The following is a 21,474-nucleotide window of genomic DNA, read 5'->3' as shown; positions in this document are numbered from 1 at the left end:
AAATGTATTTGTATAACAACTGTGCCATTAAAGGAATTGTTTGTCTTTCCTGTACATGTAAGAGAAATACTCAGCAGAACACAGAATTATCTCTAATATTCAATCCTAATTCAAGCAACGTTTGATATTTAAAATTAGTCAGTCGTGGTTAACTTTAAGGACACACAGGTTCTATATTTTTATAAGAAGTGCATTGGTAAGTCAAAATCAGGCAAGTTATTAACAAACAAAACAATTTATTCATACTAAGACATGGTAATTACAAAAATAAAAGAAATAAGATTTCACACATATCAAATTTATCTGGTTCCTTTCAATTTTGCTAAGTAACAATGCAATGCATGTGTCTGGTTCTCAAATTAATCACTTCTAGCCTTTAGCTTAAAAACAATGATAAATATATACATTCACATATACACCAGGCACACAGGAGGTCGCTTGGTGTCGCACGGATTAGATCATCGGCTTGTCGAGAGCTCCTGAAAAGATTAGTATTATTTTGTGTTAACATTAGATATTTTACTAGAATTTTAAGTAGTATTGTTTGCTTTTTGTTTCTTGGTGTGTCTGTGCAATTTTTGCGTGTTTTCTGTTATTTTAATTATTATTTTTAAGAAAAGATAGCATACACATGGCACCGATAAAGAAAAAAATGGCAGCCAGGTCGCCATGTTTGTTTAAGAGTTTTGATGTAAACGAATTTATGCAATGTGCTGTCTGTGAGATGTATGCCTTGTGAAGAGCGGTAGGAGTCTGGTTAGAAAGTGATAGTGGAGTTAATATGTGTAGAAAGTGTAAAGAGAATGAGGACTTCAAGCGTGTTTCGTGTATCGAGACTGATATCGTTAACGGTAGTCAGAATGTAGAAAATGGCGGTGTACTAGAGAATTGCGTGGTAGTGCCAGATAGGTGTGAGAGCGTCGCTGAAAGTGTAAATGAAGGTAGAAACACAGAAAGAATGGATGATTTGATCGATAATGAAAATGGTGAGATAAATGCGAGTAGCGAAATTGCCCGTTTGAATGGCGCGATACACAGAGCCAAAAGACAACTGGAGCGTATGGAAAAATGTGTGTTGAACGTACCAACAAATAACCGGCGGAAGTCTGTGACGGCAAATAATAGAATGTTCGTAAATGTCAATAAAATGAAGGGAGCAAGTGCTATATGGGGATTCGCTATTAAGAGGCGTAATAATTGAGAGTTTAACGAAGTCGTACCAGCCGGGTGCGAACATAAAGGACGTCAGCGAATCTATTCGACTGCAAAAACAGAGGGTGAAAGAGATGATAATCGTGGCAGGAATGAATGATTTGAAAGAGGACAAAATGGAAATGATAGAGGATGTGAGGGAGTTGTTTGAGGTAGCAAAAGAGAAGAGTGAGAGAGTTAGGATTGTGAGTATTTTACCACGGTATGACAGCGAAGTGTTTAGAAGGAGGGCCATAATTGCCAATGACTTTATGCGTGGGTTATGCGTGGAGAGTGGTGTGGAATTTGTGGATGTGTGGAATGAGTTCGATGGGCGAAAGGACTTATATAAGATGGATGGGTTACATTTGAATGGAGTTGGTGTACGGAGACTTGAAAGAGTATTGATGAATGATGTGGAAGTGGATGTACAGCCTCAGGGAAACTAGATTTATTAAGAGGGGGGGAGTAGATATGCAGACTTTGGGGGGGGGGCAGTTAAGTTAATGAATGAGTATATTATGCCCGGGCGAGTACGACGGACAACAAATCAGAATGGGATAGTTAGTATAAGGCATCAAAGTAGGGATGGGACAAATGGGCTTCTGCGATTCATGTACACTAATGCCAGGAGTATTAGGAACAAGAAGGAAGAGTTTTTGGCCATGGTTGGCACTTCCAGGCCACAGGTTGTCGGTATTAGTGAAACATGGCTGACAGAAGATGATAAAGCTAGTGGGATTGAATGCGATGGGTATAGCGTGTTCAGGAGTGACAGGGTGAAAAAAAGGGGGGAGGAGTGTTATTGACGATAGCTGATGAGCTTCAGCCAAGGAGTATAGAAGTTGAACTGCAGGATGGGGAAAAAAGCACATTTGAGGCTGTTTGGTGTGAGATAGAATCTAGCAGAACAAAATATACAATTGGGTGCTGCTATAGACCGGGTGATGGAGTGGATGGTGGGGATAGTATGCATAAGCAAATAGAAGAAATGAGTGGAAGGAGGGTAATTATTATGGGTGATTTCAATTATGGTAACATTGACTGGAAAGAGGAGAGGGCACATGGGAGGAAGGAATTGGATTTTATGCAGTTATTAAGGGACAACTATCTACGGCAACATGCATTGGAAAATACCAGGGGGCAGAGAGTGCTGGACCTAGTAATTGCAACTGAGAATGTAGCTGTAACGAACATGACCATGTTGCCACCAGTTGGTGAGAGTGACCATAAGGTCATGACTTGGGAGGTGGCTAAAGGAGTCGAATTTACAATTAAGACAGGGTACATGTGGAATTGCCGGGCTGGTAAGTATGACAAGCTTAGGTGTGTGCTTGGCTCAATGCCATGGCATGTAAAACTGCAAGGGCTGGATGTTGATAGTGCATGGGAGGTGGTTAAGAACTGTTTGCAGGAGGCAATGGTTGACTGTATACCAAGAGTCTGAATAATAAATCAGGTAGGGATTAAATGGATGAATAACACTATTAAGCTTGAGCTGCAAAAAAAGAAACAATTGTGGAGGGAATTTAAGGAGAAGGGTGACCATCAGGTGCAGGAACAGTATAAAGCTCAGGCCAGGATGGTAACAAGGGTGGTAAGAAAAGCAAAAGCAGATTACGAAAGGAAATTGGCCATGCAGGCTAAAGAGAATCCCAAACAGTTTTTTCAATATGTTGCAAGTAAAAGGAAAAATGCTCATGGTAGAATGATCTTAAAAAATGCTGAGGGTAGGGAGGTAACCGAATCAGTCGATGTTGTGGAATTACTGAGCGAGCACTTTGCAAGAGTATATCATCCAGGTGGTGACTTTGCAGAAATGGAAGAACCAACAGCTTATACTGGAATTGTGATGAATGAAGTAGAGGTAACTAGTCTATTACAGAACCTCAATGTCAATACATCTGTGGGATTGGATGGTATACCAGCTCGTGTCGTACGTGAAGCGGCCAAAGAATTGTCAGTGCCCTTGACCATTTTGTTTAATCTGAGCCTCAGGACTGGGTCAGTCCCAAGGGGGTGGAAAGAGGGGAAAATAGTTCCACTGCACAAAGGTGGTTCCAAGGCTGCTGTTGAAAATTACCGGCCAATCAGCATAACAGGAATCATTATCAAGGTCTTAGAGAAAATAGTCAAGAGGAAAATACAAGATTGGATAGAAGAAAATGGGATACTGTATCGGGGACAGCATGGTTTTGTGAAGGGTAGGTCATGCCTCAGTAACTTGCTCACGTATTATAACACAGTGACGGCTGAACTGGATAAGGGAAATGGGTTTACAGTGCTTCTACTGGACCTTGCTAAGGCCTTTGACAGGATACCACATGGAATTCTAATCAGTAAATTGCAGCATATGGGAATGGACATAGGGTTGGTGAGATGGATAGGAGGGTGGTTGACGGAGAGATATCAGAGAGTGGTTTACTCATGAGTAGAGTCCACAAGACGGCCTGTGACTAGTGGTGTGCCACAAGGATCTGTTCTTGGACCACTGCTGTTTAATTTGTTCATAAATGATATAGGAAAGGATCTGAGAGGAACAGTTCATTTGTTTGCGGATGATGCGAAGTTGGGTAGGGCAATAGTGAATGCAGATGACGTCAAAATTTTGCAGGATGATTTGGATAGATTGGAGGTCTGGGCTAGGGAGAATGGATGTCAATTTAATGTGGCAAAATGTAAGGTTATGCATTTTGGGGTGAAAAGATTGGAGGCAGTTTACTGCATTGGTGGAACCGTGCTCCAGGAAATTGATGAGGCACGAGATTTAGGAGTGTTGGTGGATAAGGAATTGAAATTTAGGGGACACATTGCAAAAGTGGCCAAATCAGCTCATCAAATCAATTGGTTGCTGAAGAATACGTTAACAAGCAGAGACAAGCAGGTTATTGTTCCTCTGTATTGAGCCTTGATAAGACCCCATCTCGACTACTGTGCTCAGATTTGGTCACCTAGGTTTCTTCTTGATGGGGAGGAGGTGGAGAGGATCCAGAGGCGAGTGACCAAGATGATAGCAGGTCTGTGGAATGAACCGTATGAGAACAGGTTGAGGATTTGTGGGTTGCAAAAATTGGTTGATAGGCGGAGGAGGGGAGATATGATTGAGACATTCAAATTACTGAAGGGTTTCTATAAAAATAATTCAGAAGATATTTTTGAGAACAGGGCTGGTTGTAGGAGGACTAGGGGACATCCATGGAAACTGGACAAAAGTGTGGTTAGTAAAGGTGTTAGAGCTGGGTTCTTTACTTTTAGAGTAGTGAATGAGTGGAATGCGCTCCCTGAGTCTGTGGTGGATGCTGTGACAGTGAATGAGTTTAAGGCGAGGTATGATAGATACTGTATGAATGTCGAATAGTTGTGATGAATATGATTTGGGGCCTCCCTCGATGAGTCTAATGACTCCCTGGAGTTGCCTGTAATAATAATAATAATAATAGTCAGTTTCACACACATTTCAACTCAATTTAACTTAGACCATTAACAGAATTATGCTTAACTAAGCTTCACAATCAATCTCTCCTTCAAACATTAACTCTTAACAATAAACTTAACATTAACAAATGCTCATCACTCTACATATAACAATCTCACAATAATTCAGAAGCACGGTTTTCCGACTTCACAACTTTACATTATGCTAGCAACTATGTAATCAACATTCCCTGCTCTACGGTTCACAATCCATAATAGTTCTACATTAATCTTACTTGAAACATTTCTCAGTCAGATCAGCATTCAAAATCCTAGAGATCACGAACATAATTTTCTTCTTTCCCGTTAGAACTGCAAACAGACACTATTCCACAGCTACGACGACACAGCATTCTCAGAGATTGCTTAAAGAACTTCGCGATGGGATGTCTCGAACAGGCTGACCGCTGTTAAAAATTTCCTACCATCGTCAGAATACTGCTAGCAGGATATCCCCCCCCCCACATCCTTGGAACGGCTGGGCACAGGATCTTCTTCGAAGTGACACTGGAACAAGTCAGGAACAGACAGCCTGGAGCAGAGCACCTGCCTCTTTTTTTTATTCTACCTTCACGGTCTTGGAATTTCTTCAGATCAAGTTCCATGGATGTTCTACCAGGGGTTCCTTCCCCCCTACAAAATCGCTAAGTCATGGCAGGAAAACCCCATAACTTGCTGACTTTCGTGCCTGGCGATAGCCTCAAGTCTATATTTCTAATCATGTCTGGGCTATCTCTTTGTTTGTACAATATTGGCGGTCAAACACTTCAGCAATTTAGCAATTCATTCTAATATTTTATCATATTAGATAAAACACTTATGAAAAACTGTTAAGTAAACTACAAGTATTTTGTATTGACTTTCTTTCTCAAGTAAAATCGGTATATAAGAATTTTGTACATAATTCTTTCTATACAAGATTTTACACTATTGATTCACACCTATGGAGAAATAGGGTAAAATGCCCCCTCCCCCCCCACACAAAAAAAAAAAAAATTGATATACAGTGGTGCCTCGTAGTTCGTATTTAATTCATTCCAGAAACCCATTCGAACTATGAATCGTTCAAAGTCTGAATCAAGATTTTGCATAAGAAATAATGGAAAACGAAATAATCTGTTCCCACATCCAAAAAATTTCAATACTTTTTTTTTATTTTATCTATTTTAGGTTTTTTAATGTTAATAACTTAGAAAAAATTAAACAAAATAATCTTATATTTATTTTATTAACTTTAATTATTACAACATAAAAATAACAGTGCAGAATATTTTTTTAATATAAAAATCACAAAGATGAAAATAATGCTCTCGTTGTTAAGTGTCTTCTTTCTGCTTCTTAGCTGGAGTTGACAATGCTGATTCACGTTCTCTTTTTTCTGCAGAGAAGAATCTATCTAATGTTGTTTGGAACTTACAATTTTCTTTGATATTTTTCAAATAACCCATCACGTTGTCATTGAATAAGTTGATATTCCTGGTCACTACTGTCTTATTAGGGTGCCATTTTTTCAGTTTGTGTTCTAACCCAAATAGAGAACAATTCTTGAAGGTCGGCATTGGAAATGCATCCTTTGGAGTCCTTCTCTTCCATAAAAGTTTACTTTTCCCATTCTTTTTGTTGTTGATCATGAAGATGTTGAAGTTCTTCTGTGCTGAGTTCAATTTTATGATCATCTATTAACTCCTCTACATCCTCATCACTCACCTCTAATCCCATAGCTTTACCCAAAGACACAATTTCATTTACAACAGACTCTTCTTCACAGCTTACTACTTCACTGACTGAAATACAATCTGGCCAGAGTTTTTCCCAAGCAGAAATCATTGTTTTAATAGAAACTTCTTTCCATGCCTTATCGATGATCCTTAAGCAATGAAGAATGTTGTAATGCTCTTTCCAAAATTCTTTAAGTCAGTTCGGTAGCATTGGTTATTTCAAAGCACTTTTGAAACATAACCTAATATACAGTTTTTTGAAGTTTGAAATCATTTGCTGGCCCATGGGTTGTATGATAGAAGTGATATTGGGCAGCAAAAACTTCTTGATGAAACTGAATTCACCAACTAAATCCTCCTCTAAATTTGGGGGATGAGCAGGAGCATTGTCCGTCACTAGAAGAGCTTTTAATGTTAGATTTTATTCAGTAAGATAAGCTTTTACAGTGGGAGCAAATTCTTGATAATTCCACTCAGTGAAAAACTCTCTGGTAACCCACGCTTTCGTGTTGGCCCTCCACATAACACCGAATTTGCTCTTTTTAAAAATGCATGGATTTTCAGAATGGTAAATGAGCAAAGGCTTTATCTTACAGTCTCCACTAGCATTACCACAAAGCAGCAAAGTAATTCTATCTTTCATAGGTTTATATCCTGGTGCCATCTTTTCTTCTTTTATAATATAGGTTCTTTTGGGTATTTTTTTCCAAAAAAGACCTGTTTCATTGTAATTAAAAACCTGTTGAGATACAAATCCCTCACTATCCACATACTCCTTAAAGGTTTTTACAAATTTGTCCGCTTCTACATCTGCACTCGCAGCCTCTCCGTGCATGACAACACTATGGATACCAGTTCGTTTTTTGAATTTATGGAACCAGCCTCTACTTTCTTTAAACTCCCCATTTTCAGTACTGGCCTCAGGTGTGCATTTCTTAAGTTCACTATGCAGATGTTTGGCTTTCTCACAAATAATTATCTCGATAATAACGTCACCACGTAATTGCTTCTTGTTTATTCACACTAAAAGGAGTTTTTCCATCTCTTCAAATAACATGCGATCTCCTGAAGGTCAATGTTGTCACACCTTTAGCCACATTTGCTGCTTTTATTGCTTCCTTATTCTTAAGAATGCTACTTATCATTGATTTTGACATTTTAAACATCGTGTACCGCTTTTGTGTTTCATGATAGTCTCTTTTTTCATCTCAATTGTCGATACTACAACTTTTCTTTTAGGTTTTGTTCTTTCTACATTCTTGGATGCCATGGGCAATAAAAAAAAATGCCAAAAACAGTTAAAAATTCTCTAGACAAACATATCGCGCAATGACTAGGCTGTATAAAGTAAGGGACAACGCCCAGCGGACTGAGACAGACACATACTGCACAGGCAGGGGAAATGAGTGGGGGAGAAGCATGCCCAATGGCATGCCAAAACTGTCTAATGCTATATGACTCTGAGCTCCTGGACCATAGTTCGAACTTAGAAATGCCGTTTGAACTCTGGAACGTTTGAAGTTAGAAGCATTCAAACTATGAGGCACCACTGTGTATATATAGATGTGTGTGTGTGTGTGTGTGTGTGTGTGTGTAAATAAGTTTTTTTATCTTGGGAATAATGTATATTAGGGTTACCAAGTAATTTTATAAACTTGGTTATTTTACTCCTAATCCCAAGTAAGCAAACAGTTAAGTTTGCGCTGAACGTAGTTCAAGTCTAAAGGTGGTGCAACACCAGGGCAACTCATTGTAAAGGTGGGTAAAGCTCTGATCGCTATTCTTAGTATTTTCCATAATGTAAAGCAAATCTCACTAAGAGATGTATACTGCAATACATTATGTGTGAGGTCACTACCCAGACTGGTTTCAACCTATTTTGAGGTCTCCTCAGTGAGTAGCTAGACCCTAAATACCAAGGTTTTAGTAATACAGAGCCTTATCAACTTTACATATACAAGTTGCTATAAGGTGTTTTTATTTTGAATAAGAATCTCTGGAGGAGATATAGATGTAAATAAGTTTTTTTTACATCTATATCTCCTCTAGATTTTCTTATTCAAAATAAAAACACCTTGTAGCAACTTGTATAGGTAAAGTTGATAAGGCTCTGTATTACTAAAACCTAGGTATTTAGGGTCTAGCTACTCACTGAGGAGACCTCAAAAAAGGTCATAATGTATTGCAGTATACATCTCTTAGTGAGATGTGCTTCACATTATGGAAAATACCAAGAACAGTGATCAGAGCTTTACCCACTTTACAATGAATTGCCCTGGTGTTGCACCACCTTTAGACTTGAACTACGTTCAGGCGCAAACTTAACTGTTTGCTTACTTGGGATTAGGAGTAAAATAACCAAGTTTATAAAATTACTTGGTAACCCTAATATACAGGGTGTTCGGGATAAATTTGACAGTTTCGTAAGGAAAAAGAAAATCTTCTTTGTATCTATTAAATTTAATGAATTGACAAAAAAACATTACAGGCAGAGTTAATTACAATACTATCAACAAGATTTACTCAAAATAACCACCATTAGCATCGATCACAGCTTCAATTCTGCTTCGGAACCTCGAACAAGCTGATGCTACAGTCTCCCTGGGAAGGGCCGCAAAAACTGTTTTAATTTTATCCATTAACTGGGCTTTTGTATTACTGGAAGTGCGATTGGTGTCTTTTTCAACTGCGCCCCATACAAAATAATCCATGGGGTTAAGGTCTGGGGAGTTTGGAGGCCAAACATTTGGACTGGTGAAGTCGTAGAAATTTTCAGACAACCATTTTTGACTTTTCCCAGAGGTGTGGCAAGGGGCCGAATCCTGCTGCCATACATACGGCCTACCATTGGCTACCCTTGTTATCCAGGGCTTGACTACAGTTAGCAACTCCACGAACAAAGCCCGAATTCCAATGCCAGGGTTCTTCAACACCTGTTCCTGCAGATTTGCGAGGAATTCTGCTGTACGAACGCAATCAGGCTATCTGCTAGGGATCTTTCTTCTTGCTACATCCTCGTAGTCACCATTGCAAGTCTCTAGTTCATGCCTGATTGTTTTTACTGTATTCAGGGAGCATTGGGCAGCAGTCGTAATATCCTTATTTTGATGGCGGGCACGAATCATCATGATACAAGTTATTCTCTTCCATGATTCAGGTGGGTTCCAGCTATCCATCCTTTCTGACATCTTGTATATGAATGAAGAAGGGTCCAAACTTTTAAATGAAGAGAAGTGTGTGTTAATACATGTAACTTACGGAAAAATATAATTAATTATAAATATGTCAAATTTATCCCGAACACCCTGTATATATATTTCCAGAAAAAGAACAAAGCATATATTGAAAATTCCAAGCAACTAAGTTGGAATGTGTCTGAGAAAACGGAACATGTGTAAAAGGTAAAAGTAGCTAAACAAAAGTCATGGGAAGAATACAGAAGAAAAATATCAGGAAGGAGGCTACCAAAAAAGTTAAGAAATGGGGGAAAAAGTAGAGTGACAGGAATCAGAGATGATAAAGTTATGATGAAAACTGATGATAGTCTGGAATAACTACTTTGAAAGATTGCTAAATGAAACAAGCAGTGGCAACTTGCACATAAAAAACTTCACGAGGAATGCTATAAGGATATCAATATTTGAAGTAGAAAAAAAGATATCAAAAGCTTGAAATATGTGGATATGTAGCTGGAGTAAATGATATTTTATCAGAAATGCTTAAACATAAGGAATAAAAGTTTTGCAGTTCCAGAAGAGTGAAGTAGAAGTTTCATAGTTTCCATTTGTAAAAACAGGGAAAAAAACAATGTAAGAATTCATCATCATCATCATCAAATTCCTGCCATGTACCCTCAAGGGGTGTACAGGATATGACAGTACTACATGAAAAAATTACATCATTACTAACTTCCTATCTACAATTTTCCTCCAAATCAGCCTGTCACTTGTCAAGACTCCAACATTATCAGATCTTATATTTCTATCGTCTAAGGCACTTTGTACCGTATCAATCCACCTATATCTTGGTCTTCCTCTGGGTCGTTTTCCTGCCAACCTGGCAGAGAACACTTGTTTTGCTAATCTTTCCTCTCCCATTCTATGTAAGTGACCATACCATCTGAGATTAGCTCTGCTAATGCATTCCTGGATGCTGACAATGTCAAGTTCTTACCTAATATCCTCATTTTTAATATGATATTGCATTGATGCCATCTGTTCACGCCTCTAATCTTTCTCAGGACTCTCATATCTGCGGTCTCTAGTCTTTGGTCAAGTGTTTTACTTCTGACCCAGCTCTCAGATCCATAAGTTAAAATTGGTTTGAACACAGTCTTGTATACAGCTAATTTAGTATTCCGACTAATTTCTTTCTTATTCCATATGAATTTATTCAATTGACTTCCCACGATACCAGCTTTGCTGATTCTGTTGTCTATTTCTATATTTAGTTTACCATCTTCAGTAAAAATTGTGCCTAAGTAGCTGAAATGTATTACTTGTTCCACAGGTTCTCCATTCACAACATAGTTGACATTTTCAATGATTCTGCCTATTTTCATTGTCTTTGTCTTTTTATTGCTGACCTTCATACCATATCTATTACAACAGCTATTCAATTTAGTCAGAGAATCTTGCAGACTTGTAGCGGATTTATTTAGAAGTATAACATCATCCGCATAAAGCAAAGAGCTGACATTAACATCTCCAATTTTGATATCAGGTTTAATACCACATTCCTTCATAATGTGATCCATATAGATAATGAATAACAGAGGGGATAATGTACATCCTTGTCTCACACCAGATTTAACATTAAACCATCTTCCTGTACTTCCTTCAATTCTAACTGCTGACTCACAACTCAAATAAAGACTAAGTATTGCTTGATATAATGCCCCATTGACACCATATAACTGCAGCGTATTGAATAGCTTCTCTCTTGGCACCTTGTCATATGCCTTTTCCAAATCGACAAAACTTAAATACAGATCTTTGTTATATTCCCATGCTTTCTCGACTATTTGTCGTAAAGTGAAGATCTGATCCTGACAGCCTCTATTTGGCCTGAATCCAGCTTGTTCTTCACCAAGCTTTTCTTCCACAATTCTTCTCAACCGTTTCTCAAGTATACTTGCATAGATCTTGCCAGGAACACTCAGTAGGGAAATACCTATGTAATTCTCACATTCAGTTTTATTTCCCTTTTTATATATGGGTACTATGAGAGCTCTACTCCAATCATCGGGAATTCATCCCTCTGTCCAGGCTTTCTGAACTATGCAGTGCAGCCACTGTAAGACTCTTATACCACCATACTTCAGCATTTCTGGTCGAATATCATCTACTCCTGCTGCCTTTCCACATTTCAAGCCTTTGATGGCTTTTTCTACTTCAAGTATGGATATGTATTCCTCACTGCATGCCTGGTCAGTGTTTTTTTATCACTGTGCTGTCATCACTGCTTGTTTCATTTAGCAGTTTTTCAAAGTAATTACTCCATACTTCAAGGATATCTTTTTATCCTGTTTTCATTTCACCTTTATCATCTCTAATTCCTTTTACAGCACTCTTTCCTCCATTCCTAAGCTTCTTCAACAACCTCCAGAATATTTTGCCACCTTCTTGATATTTATTTTCTATATTCTTGCCAAAGTCCTCCCATGACTTTTGTTTAGCTAGTTTTACACACTGTTTAGCTTTCTTACATTTGTCTCTGTATTCTGTAAGAGTAAAAGCTGACTTATTTGCCAGGAACTTTTGATATGCTTTCTTCTTTTCCTTCACTGCCTCTTTAACTTCCTGTGTCCACCAGGGAGTTCTAATTTTTTTATCTTTGCACACAACCTCACCACATGCCTCTCTGGCAGAATCAATCAATGTTTCCTTCAGAGTTTGCCACTGAATCTCCAAGGTTTGATTCCTGTTCTCAAACTCTTTCATTTTCTTTTCAATAATATTTCTGTATTTTAGTCTACAGTTTACATCTGAGAGCTGCTCAACTTTTATTCGCTTTAAAACTTTCTTACATGTTATTCTTTTCAATATGAAATTCAATTTTATCCTGCTCAAGACTAAATAGTGATCACTTCCAATTTCAAATCCTCTGTACACTCTGGTGTCCTGCACCAGGGAGAAAACATCACTATCAACAATAACATAGTCAATGAGACTTTTCTTATTCCTAGCCTCTTCTCTCCATGTGAATTTGTGCACATTTTTATGTTGGAACATGGTGTTAGTAATAACCAGTCCATGTACTGAGCAGAAATCCAACAGATATTTGCCATTATTATTAGCTTTGCTCTTTTCACCAAATTTTCCCAAAATATTTTTGTATGTCTCACAATCATTTCCTACTCAACTATTTAGATCCCCAACAAGGACCAACTTTTCCTTTTTCATTGTGTCAGTTGCTTTTTCTAAAGCCTCAAAAAATTCCTCCACTTCTACCTTAGTAGAACCTTCTGTGGGACCATAGGCACAAATAAGTCACATTGTCCAGTTCCCCATTCTAATATTTGCCCACATTACTCTGCTTGAGACTGACTGCCATTCAAGAAGATTAGCCTCGTATTTTGTGTTGAATAGTATGGCTACTCCTTCTTTTCCTTGATTGTTATTGCCTGAATATAACATTTTGTATTTATTGCTCAGAAAGATCTCACCAGTTTTGGTCTTTTTTGTTTCAGTCACCCCTATTATGTCGATCTGGTACTTATCTAATTCCTCAGCTACCTCCATTTCTCCATAGTTCAGAAAGCCTGGACAGAGGAACGAATTCCCGATGATTGGAGTAGAGCTCTCATAGTACCCATATATAACAAGGGAAATAAAACTGAATGTGAGAATTACAGAGGTATTTCCCTACCTGAGTATTCCTGGCAAGATATATGCAAGTATACTTGAGAAATGGTTGAGAAGAATTGTGGAAGAAAAGCTTGGTGAAGAACAAGCTGGATTCAGGCCAAATAGAGGCTGTCAGGATCGGATCTTCGCTTTACGACAAATAGTTGAGAAAGCATGGAAATATAACAAAGATCTGTATTTAAGTTTTGTCGATCTGGAAAAGGCATATGACAAGGTGCCAAGAGAGAAGCTATTCAATACGCTGCAGTTATATGGTGTCAATGGGGCATTATATCAAGCAATACTTAGTCTTTATTTGAGTTGTAAGTCAGCAGTTAGAATTGAAGGAAGTACAGGAAGATGGTTTAATGTGAAATCTAGTGTCAGACAAAGATGTATGAAGGAAAGTGGTATTAAACATGATATCAGAATTGGAGATGTTAATGTCAGCTCTGCTTTATGTGGACGATGTCATACTTCTAAATAAATCCGCTACAAGTTTGCAAGATTCCCTGACTAAATTGAATAACTGTTGTAATAGATATGGTATGAAGGTCAGCATTAAAAAGACAAAGACAATGAAAATAGGTAGAATTGTTGAAAATGTCAACTGTGTTGTGAACAGGGAACCTGTGGAACAAGTAAAACATTTCAGCTACTTAGGCACGATATTTACTGAAGATGGTAAATTAAATATAGAAATAGACAACAGAATCAACAAAGCTGGTATAGCAGGCAGTCAACTGAATAAATTCATATGGAATAAGAGAGAAATTAGTTGGAATGCTAAGTTAGCTGTCCACAAGACAGTGTTCAAAACAGAATTAACTTATGGATCTGAGAGCTGGGTCAGAAGTAAAACACTTGACCAAAGACTAGAAACCGTAGATATGAGAGTTTTGAGAAAGATTATGGGTGTGAACAGATGGCATCAATGGCAATATCATATTAAAAACGAGGATATTAGGAAAGAACTTGACATTGTCAGTATCCAGGAATGCGTTAGCAGAGCTAATCTCAGGTGGTATGGTCGCTTAAACAGAATGGGCGAAGAAAGATTAGCAAAACAAGTGTTCTCTGCCAGGTTGGCAGCAAAACGACCTAGAGGAAGACCAAGATATAGGTGGATTGATACAGTACAAAGTGCCTTAGACGATAGAAATATAAGATCTGATAATGTTGGAGTCTTGACAAGTAACAGACCGATTTGGAGGAAAATTGTAGATAGGAAGTTAGTAATAATGTAATTTTTTTCATGTAGTACTATCATATCCTGTAACACCCCTTGAGGGTACATGGCAGGAATTTGATGATGATAGAAAAAAAAAAAATACTGCTTCACTATTTTCATCAATGAATTATACATCAGTTTCTTCAGTTTGAAGAGTACAGCTTATTAGAAACATTTCCACATTAAATGGGCCAGAAAAAACACTCTGAACTTGAGAAACAGAAACTTGGAAATGTACAAGTAGTCTAGTTGTGAAGTATTTGACATCCTGACATCTACCTTGTACTTGATGTCAGGATGCAACGTTAAGCTGAACTGTCAGACTTCCAATGGGGGAGGGAGTGGTAGTTGCATGTCACGCCAGTGGTCTTTGTGTCTATAACATTGCTAGCTGTCTTAGTATACCGAAATCCATTGCTGCTTATGTCATGGTGCTACCACAGTTGGTGGCCTCCCAGGTGCTACAATGCCCTGGGAGGCCACCAACACTCACTGACTGTGATCCAAAAGCTTGTCTTAGAATGTTTGAGCATCCCATGTATCATCAACAGTGGACCTCACAGTCAACCTGGAAAATGCTACAGGGACATCTTTCAGCACTACAACTGTCCACAGAGAGATGCATATCTTAGATTACTATGCAGAGCTTCTGTGAGCAAGCCACATATTACCCCAATGCACAAGCAACATTTGGAATGGTGGCTTTAACACCATTCCTGCACTGTAGATGACTGGAAACGAGTTCTGTGGAGCAATAAATCACAATGTCAAACGTTTCACTTTGATGGTCACTTCTGGATTTGGAGATTACCCGGGGAATGGTTCTGGCAGGTCTGCATCTTTCCAACTGTCAAGTATTGTGGAGGCTTAATAGTGGTATGGGGATGTTTCGGTTGGATGAGATTGGGTCCATTGGTGGATGGGTCCTAAACCATGATATCTGATGGCTACCTGGCACGAATTTGTCCAGCTACCTGGACAATTTCATGCTTCTGATACTGTAGAAATACTTCAGCAGTGACTCTTGCATGTTTCAGCACGACAAAGATCTATGTCATATTGCCCTGCATGTTCAAGGCTGGTTCAACACAGAACAATGTTCAAGTGTTGTACTGGTCAGCTCAAAGTCCAGACCTCAACACCACTGAACATCTTTGGGATGAATTAGAATGCTTAATTCACTCAAAACCAAAGCAGTCAGCATCAGCAATGGGAGTAGCTTTGTAAGAGGAATGGAAGAATATTTCTGCTGCTATGTATCATAAATTGGTCGGAAGCATGCCAAGAAGGGTAGTTAAGGCCAAATGTACTAGAAATGTAATTAAAACACATTTTTTTGACCACAATAAGTGACCAAATACTTTTATCAACATAGTGTATATGGAAAATATAACTCTTGCACTGATTTAACCTCAGTATCTCCCTCAATGTAGCTCACACTGATGAGATCTTAATAAGGTCAAAGACAACTGGGGTAGTGAACCTTTCCTATAATGTACAGCAGTAAATATGCTTGAAACGAAGTATGCTGTGCATTATGGGATACCAAGACAACTGATGAGAAGTCAACAGCTTCTATATACAAGTAACCTAGTCACAAAGATACTACACATTTTATGTTTGTATAAAGGATTATAACAAGAATAGTATATTTGTCTAGTAAAATTTACTAGGAAATGCAATAATAAAACTTTGCATTTCATACTTAACACACACACACACACATACCTTGACTTCTTTGATCCAGCTTTGCATTTATCAAACTAGACATTTCTTCTGGCCAGGTTTGATCTTTATTTCTCACTGAAAAATAATAATAATACAAAATTCACTACTATTATGAGACATGTAAAGGACTGGTATAAAAGATTCTGAGGACCACACAGAACTAATATAAATATGCAAACAACTATTTATCCCCTATACTTTTTAACATCTATGTGTATTTACTCATACCAGATCAAGCAAGTATATGTACGCTGATGACCTAGTGATCTTACATCAATCCACCTCCTTTACCAACCTAGAATCAATCTTGAATACAGACCTGAACACCCTGGAAGAATAATTCAAGCAGTGGTACTTGAAGCCAAATTCAACAAAAATGGTGTCCTCAGTATTTCACCTGTACAATGCAGAGGCGAATTGACAACTCAACCTTTCTTTCTGTGGAAAAATGGTAGAACACGAGCCTCACCCAAAATATCTTAGAGTGAGCCTGGACAGAAGCCTAACCTATAAAAGGCACATCATCAACCTCTCCAATAAAATTAAAAACAGAAATAATATCATTTCAAGGCTTGCTGGAACAATATGGGGTTGTGGTGCAGGTCCTAAGGTCGTCTGCACTAGCCCTAGCATTCTCTAAAGCAGAATATTGTGCCCCTGTCTGGGAAAGAAGTACACACACACACACACACACACACACACACACACACACACACACACACACACACACACACACACACACACACACACACACACACACACAAACACTAACATCATAGACACCCAGCTAAACTCTACCATGCATACAATTAGTGGGACAGTGAGAAGCACCCCTCTCTCCTGGCTGCCTGTTCTATCTAACATTGCTCCACCACACATATGGTGAAGACAAGCCAGGATTAAGGAATTTAATAAAGCAATGAGCAACCCACTCCTGCCCCTACACTAGACTCTCATAAACCCACCTAGTCTTTGCCTCAAATCTAGAAAGCCTCTCTGATCCATGGACAAACTCTTTTCAGCTGCACTGCCATCAATATCTGACATATGGAGAGAATACTGGTCCAACAATCTCCCAACAAATGGCTTCTTGGTAGAAGATCCCTGTGCTCTGCAGTCTGGTTTTGATCTTCCTAGGAAGATTTGGTCATCAATAAACAGGATCAGAACTAACCAGGGCAGATGTGGCTACCTTCTGCATAAATGGGAGCTGTCAGATCATCACGCTTATTGTGAGTGTTCTCCCATGGCTCAGACGATTACTCATATTGTGTACGACTGCCCAAGGCGCCAATTTCACGGTGGTGGCCTACAGGACATCCACAAGGTGACGGATGAGGCCTTGAATTGGTTTTCCAGACTGGACATTGACCTGTAGTTGTTCTGTATTCCTTTTGCCAATGGATATTTATTCTTCTTACAAGTTTATGCTGAAGGCCAAAGTCTTTTGCCTTTTTTTCTTCCTGATTTTTGTTTACAGACTTCACATTTCACAAGAAAATATCTTTCCAACTTAACATTTAAAGGGTTTATGTGCTCAGAAAGTGTCTGCCTGATCTATAATAAGAACCAAAAATTCAGTAGAGCTGAAAGGCCAGTGAAATCCTTAATTAAAAACAGTAATGAAAGAGAAATATACAGGATGCTTCTAGGCTGTATTAGCCTTTTAGCAGCAAAATACAAAAAGAAAATTGTGCCAAAGGTTTTGTTCTATGAGCTTTAAGTCAATTTCAAAAAGAAACCAATTTTTGCTCAGCCATGAAATAATCATGGATATTTATTTTCTTTGAATTTTAATAAACATGTCGACTTGTTTCATATTTTTAATAACTTCTAATATAAGATATTGTTATTCTTACTTACTTCCTTCCATCAAAATAAAAATATAAATCATATACATTATTAATTTTGAGCTAACCAGAATGATACAGATTGTGTCTGTGAGAGAGAGAGAGCACCAGTGCAGATGTGTAAATTTAAGATTACATAAGCAGATAGCAAATAAAAAAAAAAAAAAAAGAAGGGGAAAAGTCTGCAATATGACCAGATATGCAGCAAGACGACCTTCAGTAAATCTGCAGTTAATACACTGCAGTTGTAACAGTTAGATGATTATAATCATTGTTTATCCAGGAACTTCTCTTGAAACCACATAGAGAAACGTAACATAAAAAACAATTATTAACTTTCCGTGCCAAAGCCTCTTATTACAGAAGCCTCTTCACAGTTCTACCACTATACACGATTTACTTCATGTAAAGTGGTGGAAACTGTTGAACTCTAAAAAAAAATGTTTGACCATCTGATCTTATATTTGACAGTGTGTGTGGTGGCTGAATGTAGTACAGAATTTTTTTTAAAAAAATCATCACAGGCATTTAATAGTAGTGATTCACCTTTCTCAGACAAGTGCTGTTCTAATCAAATCTAGCAAATGTTTTTGGCTTCAAAGAGAGAGAAATACTGACAATAGCAATGCAAAAGAATTAATTTGAGATCTGCAAATCTTCCATGGAGAAGAAAAAAATACATTAAACCTTTTACTTTAAATGTAAAGCATAAATTTAAAATAATAATAATTAAAAAAAGAAAAAACAATGTTAGGTCTGCCAACCTATGATTAGAGGATTGAATAATCCACAACAATACAAAGTTGTAAACCAAATCAGTAGAAGACAAAAAAAAAAGCACACTGTACAACTGTCTCTCATTAGCTCATTTCATGATTCCACTAACAGAGGGTTTTACCTTAACAGGAATAGAATATAATAATAGTGTAACTTATAGAGATGCAAATGCTATGACAGAGTAGCTAAATCATTAAGTTAAATCAAATAGCCAAGCATATTTTGACTGAAATCCCACCAGTAATATCATTTCTTCCAATGCACTACCTTCTATGATAATTGATAATTCTTGTAAACTAAGCAGAAAAAGGATATTGGATAACTATTGCACAATAAAATATTTATCAAAAGCTGTGTTTCTTCAATTTTTAATACTTGTAAAATGTATTATTAAATGATGATATATTAACACTCTGGTATATTTTTATTTAGTACAAGAACTCCAGCATATTTAAGGTTGAATAACCAATATGTTTGGATAGTCAAAAATTAGTATCCCCATTATAGCACATTAATCTGGTGATGTGTTATGATGGAGTTTTAATCACCTTTTTTCCATAAATGCTTCCAAACTAAATAACGGGACTGGATGTTTAGACCCAAGAATATTCCCATTATAACACATCACTCTTTAGAATATTAAAGCCATATTTAATCACCTTTTTCCAGGAATGCATACATACTGAATATTAAGACTGGATATTTAGAACCAAAATATTGTAAAATATTAAGTTTCTCTATAGTGCAAGCGGAAGAACAATGCTAAACTGCACCCTTCAATTGGAAAAGGCCTAAGATTAATTCTCATTGTGATGGGAGAAATCTTTATATGGTTTTTTTTTTCAAGATAGCAGGGTTTTTTTCTCCCAGAAACTCGGGCTTTTCATCCCACATACAGCCAAATCAGCCTTCAGAACACATGCAATTTAAAGAAAAAAAAAAACTAGTGGTGGTAGTGGGCAGTAGGTGCTGTTGTGTAGATGATGATGGTAGTAGTGGTTTTGTGTATTTGCTGGATGAAGTGGCAAAGATGGAGTGTTGTAGAATAGATGCCATCCCCTGATGAGTCTATTCCTTGGAGATGTCACAAAATCATCATCATCATCATCAGACCTCTATCACAAACACAGCACATCATACTGTGACTTGAGTGAATTCCCTGTCTCCACATCAACCACACTTTCAGGCAATACATTCCAACCACCCATAACTCTAAGCAAAAGAACCCAATCCTCACTATTTTTGCTCACATCTTTATACAGCTTCCAGGGATGGTTTCTTGTTCTCCCTCTGTGCCCACCCATCCTATGAAAAATTTGATGCACGTTAATCTGGTAATAACTCAAAATATTCAAGTAGAGCTGACCACAGTATTTATCTATGAAACAGGGAAATAAACGTGAGAATAACAGAGGAATTTGTCTCCTGAGAGTTTAAGGTAAGATTTATGCAAGCATACTTCAGAAGAAAATGAGAAAAACTGTGAAGGAGAAATTTGGAGAAGAACAAGATGTGTTTAGCCAAACAGGGGTTATTGTTATGATCAGATTTTCATTTTTAAGACATATACGGTTGTTCAAAGATTAGAAACAAGACATGAAACTTCTGGAATTGATTCAATGGCAAAATTACACTAAAAATGAAGATATTAGAAGGAAACTTAAATTGTAAACATTCAGGAAAGTAGGAGCAGAACTAATGGTCATTTAAACAGAATGAGAGAGGAAAAGATAGCAAAACAGTATGGCAAAGGAAAAAAAAAGTAAAGACTGAAATCTTGGTGGACCGATGCACTTACAATACTGGAATCCTGACTAATATGGAGTCAGGACTAATATGACTGATATGGAGGAAAATTGTTGACAAAGTTTTTTATGTTGGGCTCATACAAAAGAGATTGTGGTCAACCTGTTATATGTTAGTAGTGTGAATGGAAAGAGATCTGGGAAAGAAGGAATTTGTTCACATCTGATTTGTATTCCTTGAGAAACACATGAGAGGGGAGGATGTTCCAGAGTACAGCAACATGAATGAAGGAGGAGGAAGAGAAACATGTTCTGTGAGTATGGAGTTGGACTGTGAAGGGATTTTTGGAGTCAGCTACATGTTCTTCAATGGATTTGGTAGAGAGACAGAGAGAGAGAAAATTACTGATGCTAGTTCTGATGAATATTTCCCATAGAAATATTTATAGAAGATGCATGCAGAAGAAACTAAACATCTATGTGAGATGTTTAGTTTCTTATGTTTAGAGTGAGTTGGTATGAGATGAGTCATTAATCAGTCTGACTGCTTTCTTCGGTATTGCATCAAGTATTTTTAGGGAACTTTTGGAGCACTGGTCCAGATGCATGAGTAGTACTAGCTGGATGGTGGGGCTGGGGAGAATTTGTGATCTCTACAGGATTTATAGCTGTTCAGAAGTAAAGCCTTGAGCAAAAGAGGAATTGGATGCTGAGGAGGAAATGGTTGTAATGTATTTATGCCAATAGTCTTGATGTCAAGGTAATCCCAAAAGAGGGAAATCTCATCTTGCCTAGAGATTTGGGTGTTGTCACTGACAACACCCAGAGGTAAGGCTGGGAGAATGTGGTTGTTTTTATTTATTTTTATTTTTTTTGGAGGGAAGATAAGGCAGAACTGTGTTTAACAGATAT

The 21,474-nt window shown here is 37.7% G+C and overlaps 1 protein-coding gene across 2 annotated transcripts in view; it reads right to left on the bottom strand.

Annotated features, from left to right (window-relative positions):
• Usp32 (Ubiquitin specific protease 32) overlaps positions 1-21,474 on the bottom strand; it is an 808,142-nt gene that overhangs the window by 332,070 nt on the left and 454,598 nt on the right. For both annotated transcript variants that reach the window (XM_090413901.1, XM_090413902.1), the window contains exon 19: positions 16,191-16,265. In XM_090413901.1, the coding sequence (XP_090270027.1) occupies positions 16,191-16,265 (75 nt within the window). The remainder of the gene's footprint in view (positions 1-16,190; positions 16,266-21,474) is intronic.

Source organism: Typopeltis vanoorti, chromosome 24 (assembly GCF_054136105.1).
Source record: "Typopeltis vanoorti isolate ZY-2024b chromosome 24, IOZ_Tvanoo_1.0, whole genome shotgun sequence".
Lineage (NCBI taxonomy): Eukaryota > Metazoa > Arthropoda > Arachnida > Uropygi > Thelyphonidae > Typopeltis > Typopeltis vanoorti.
The sequence above is the reverse complement of the archived record's forward strand: the minus strand, read 5'-3'. Positions and strand labels throughout refer to the sequence as shown.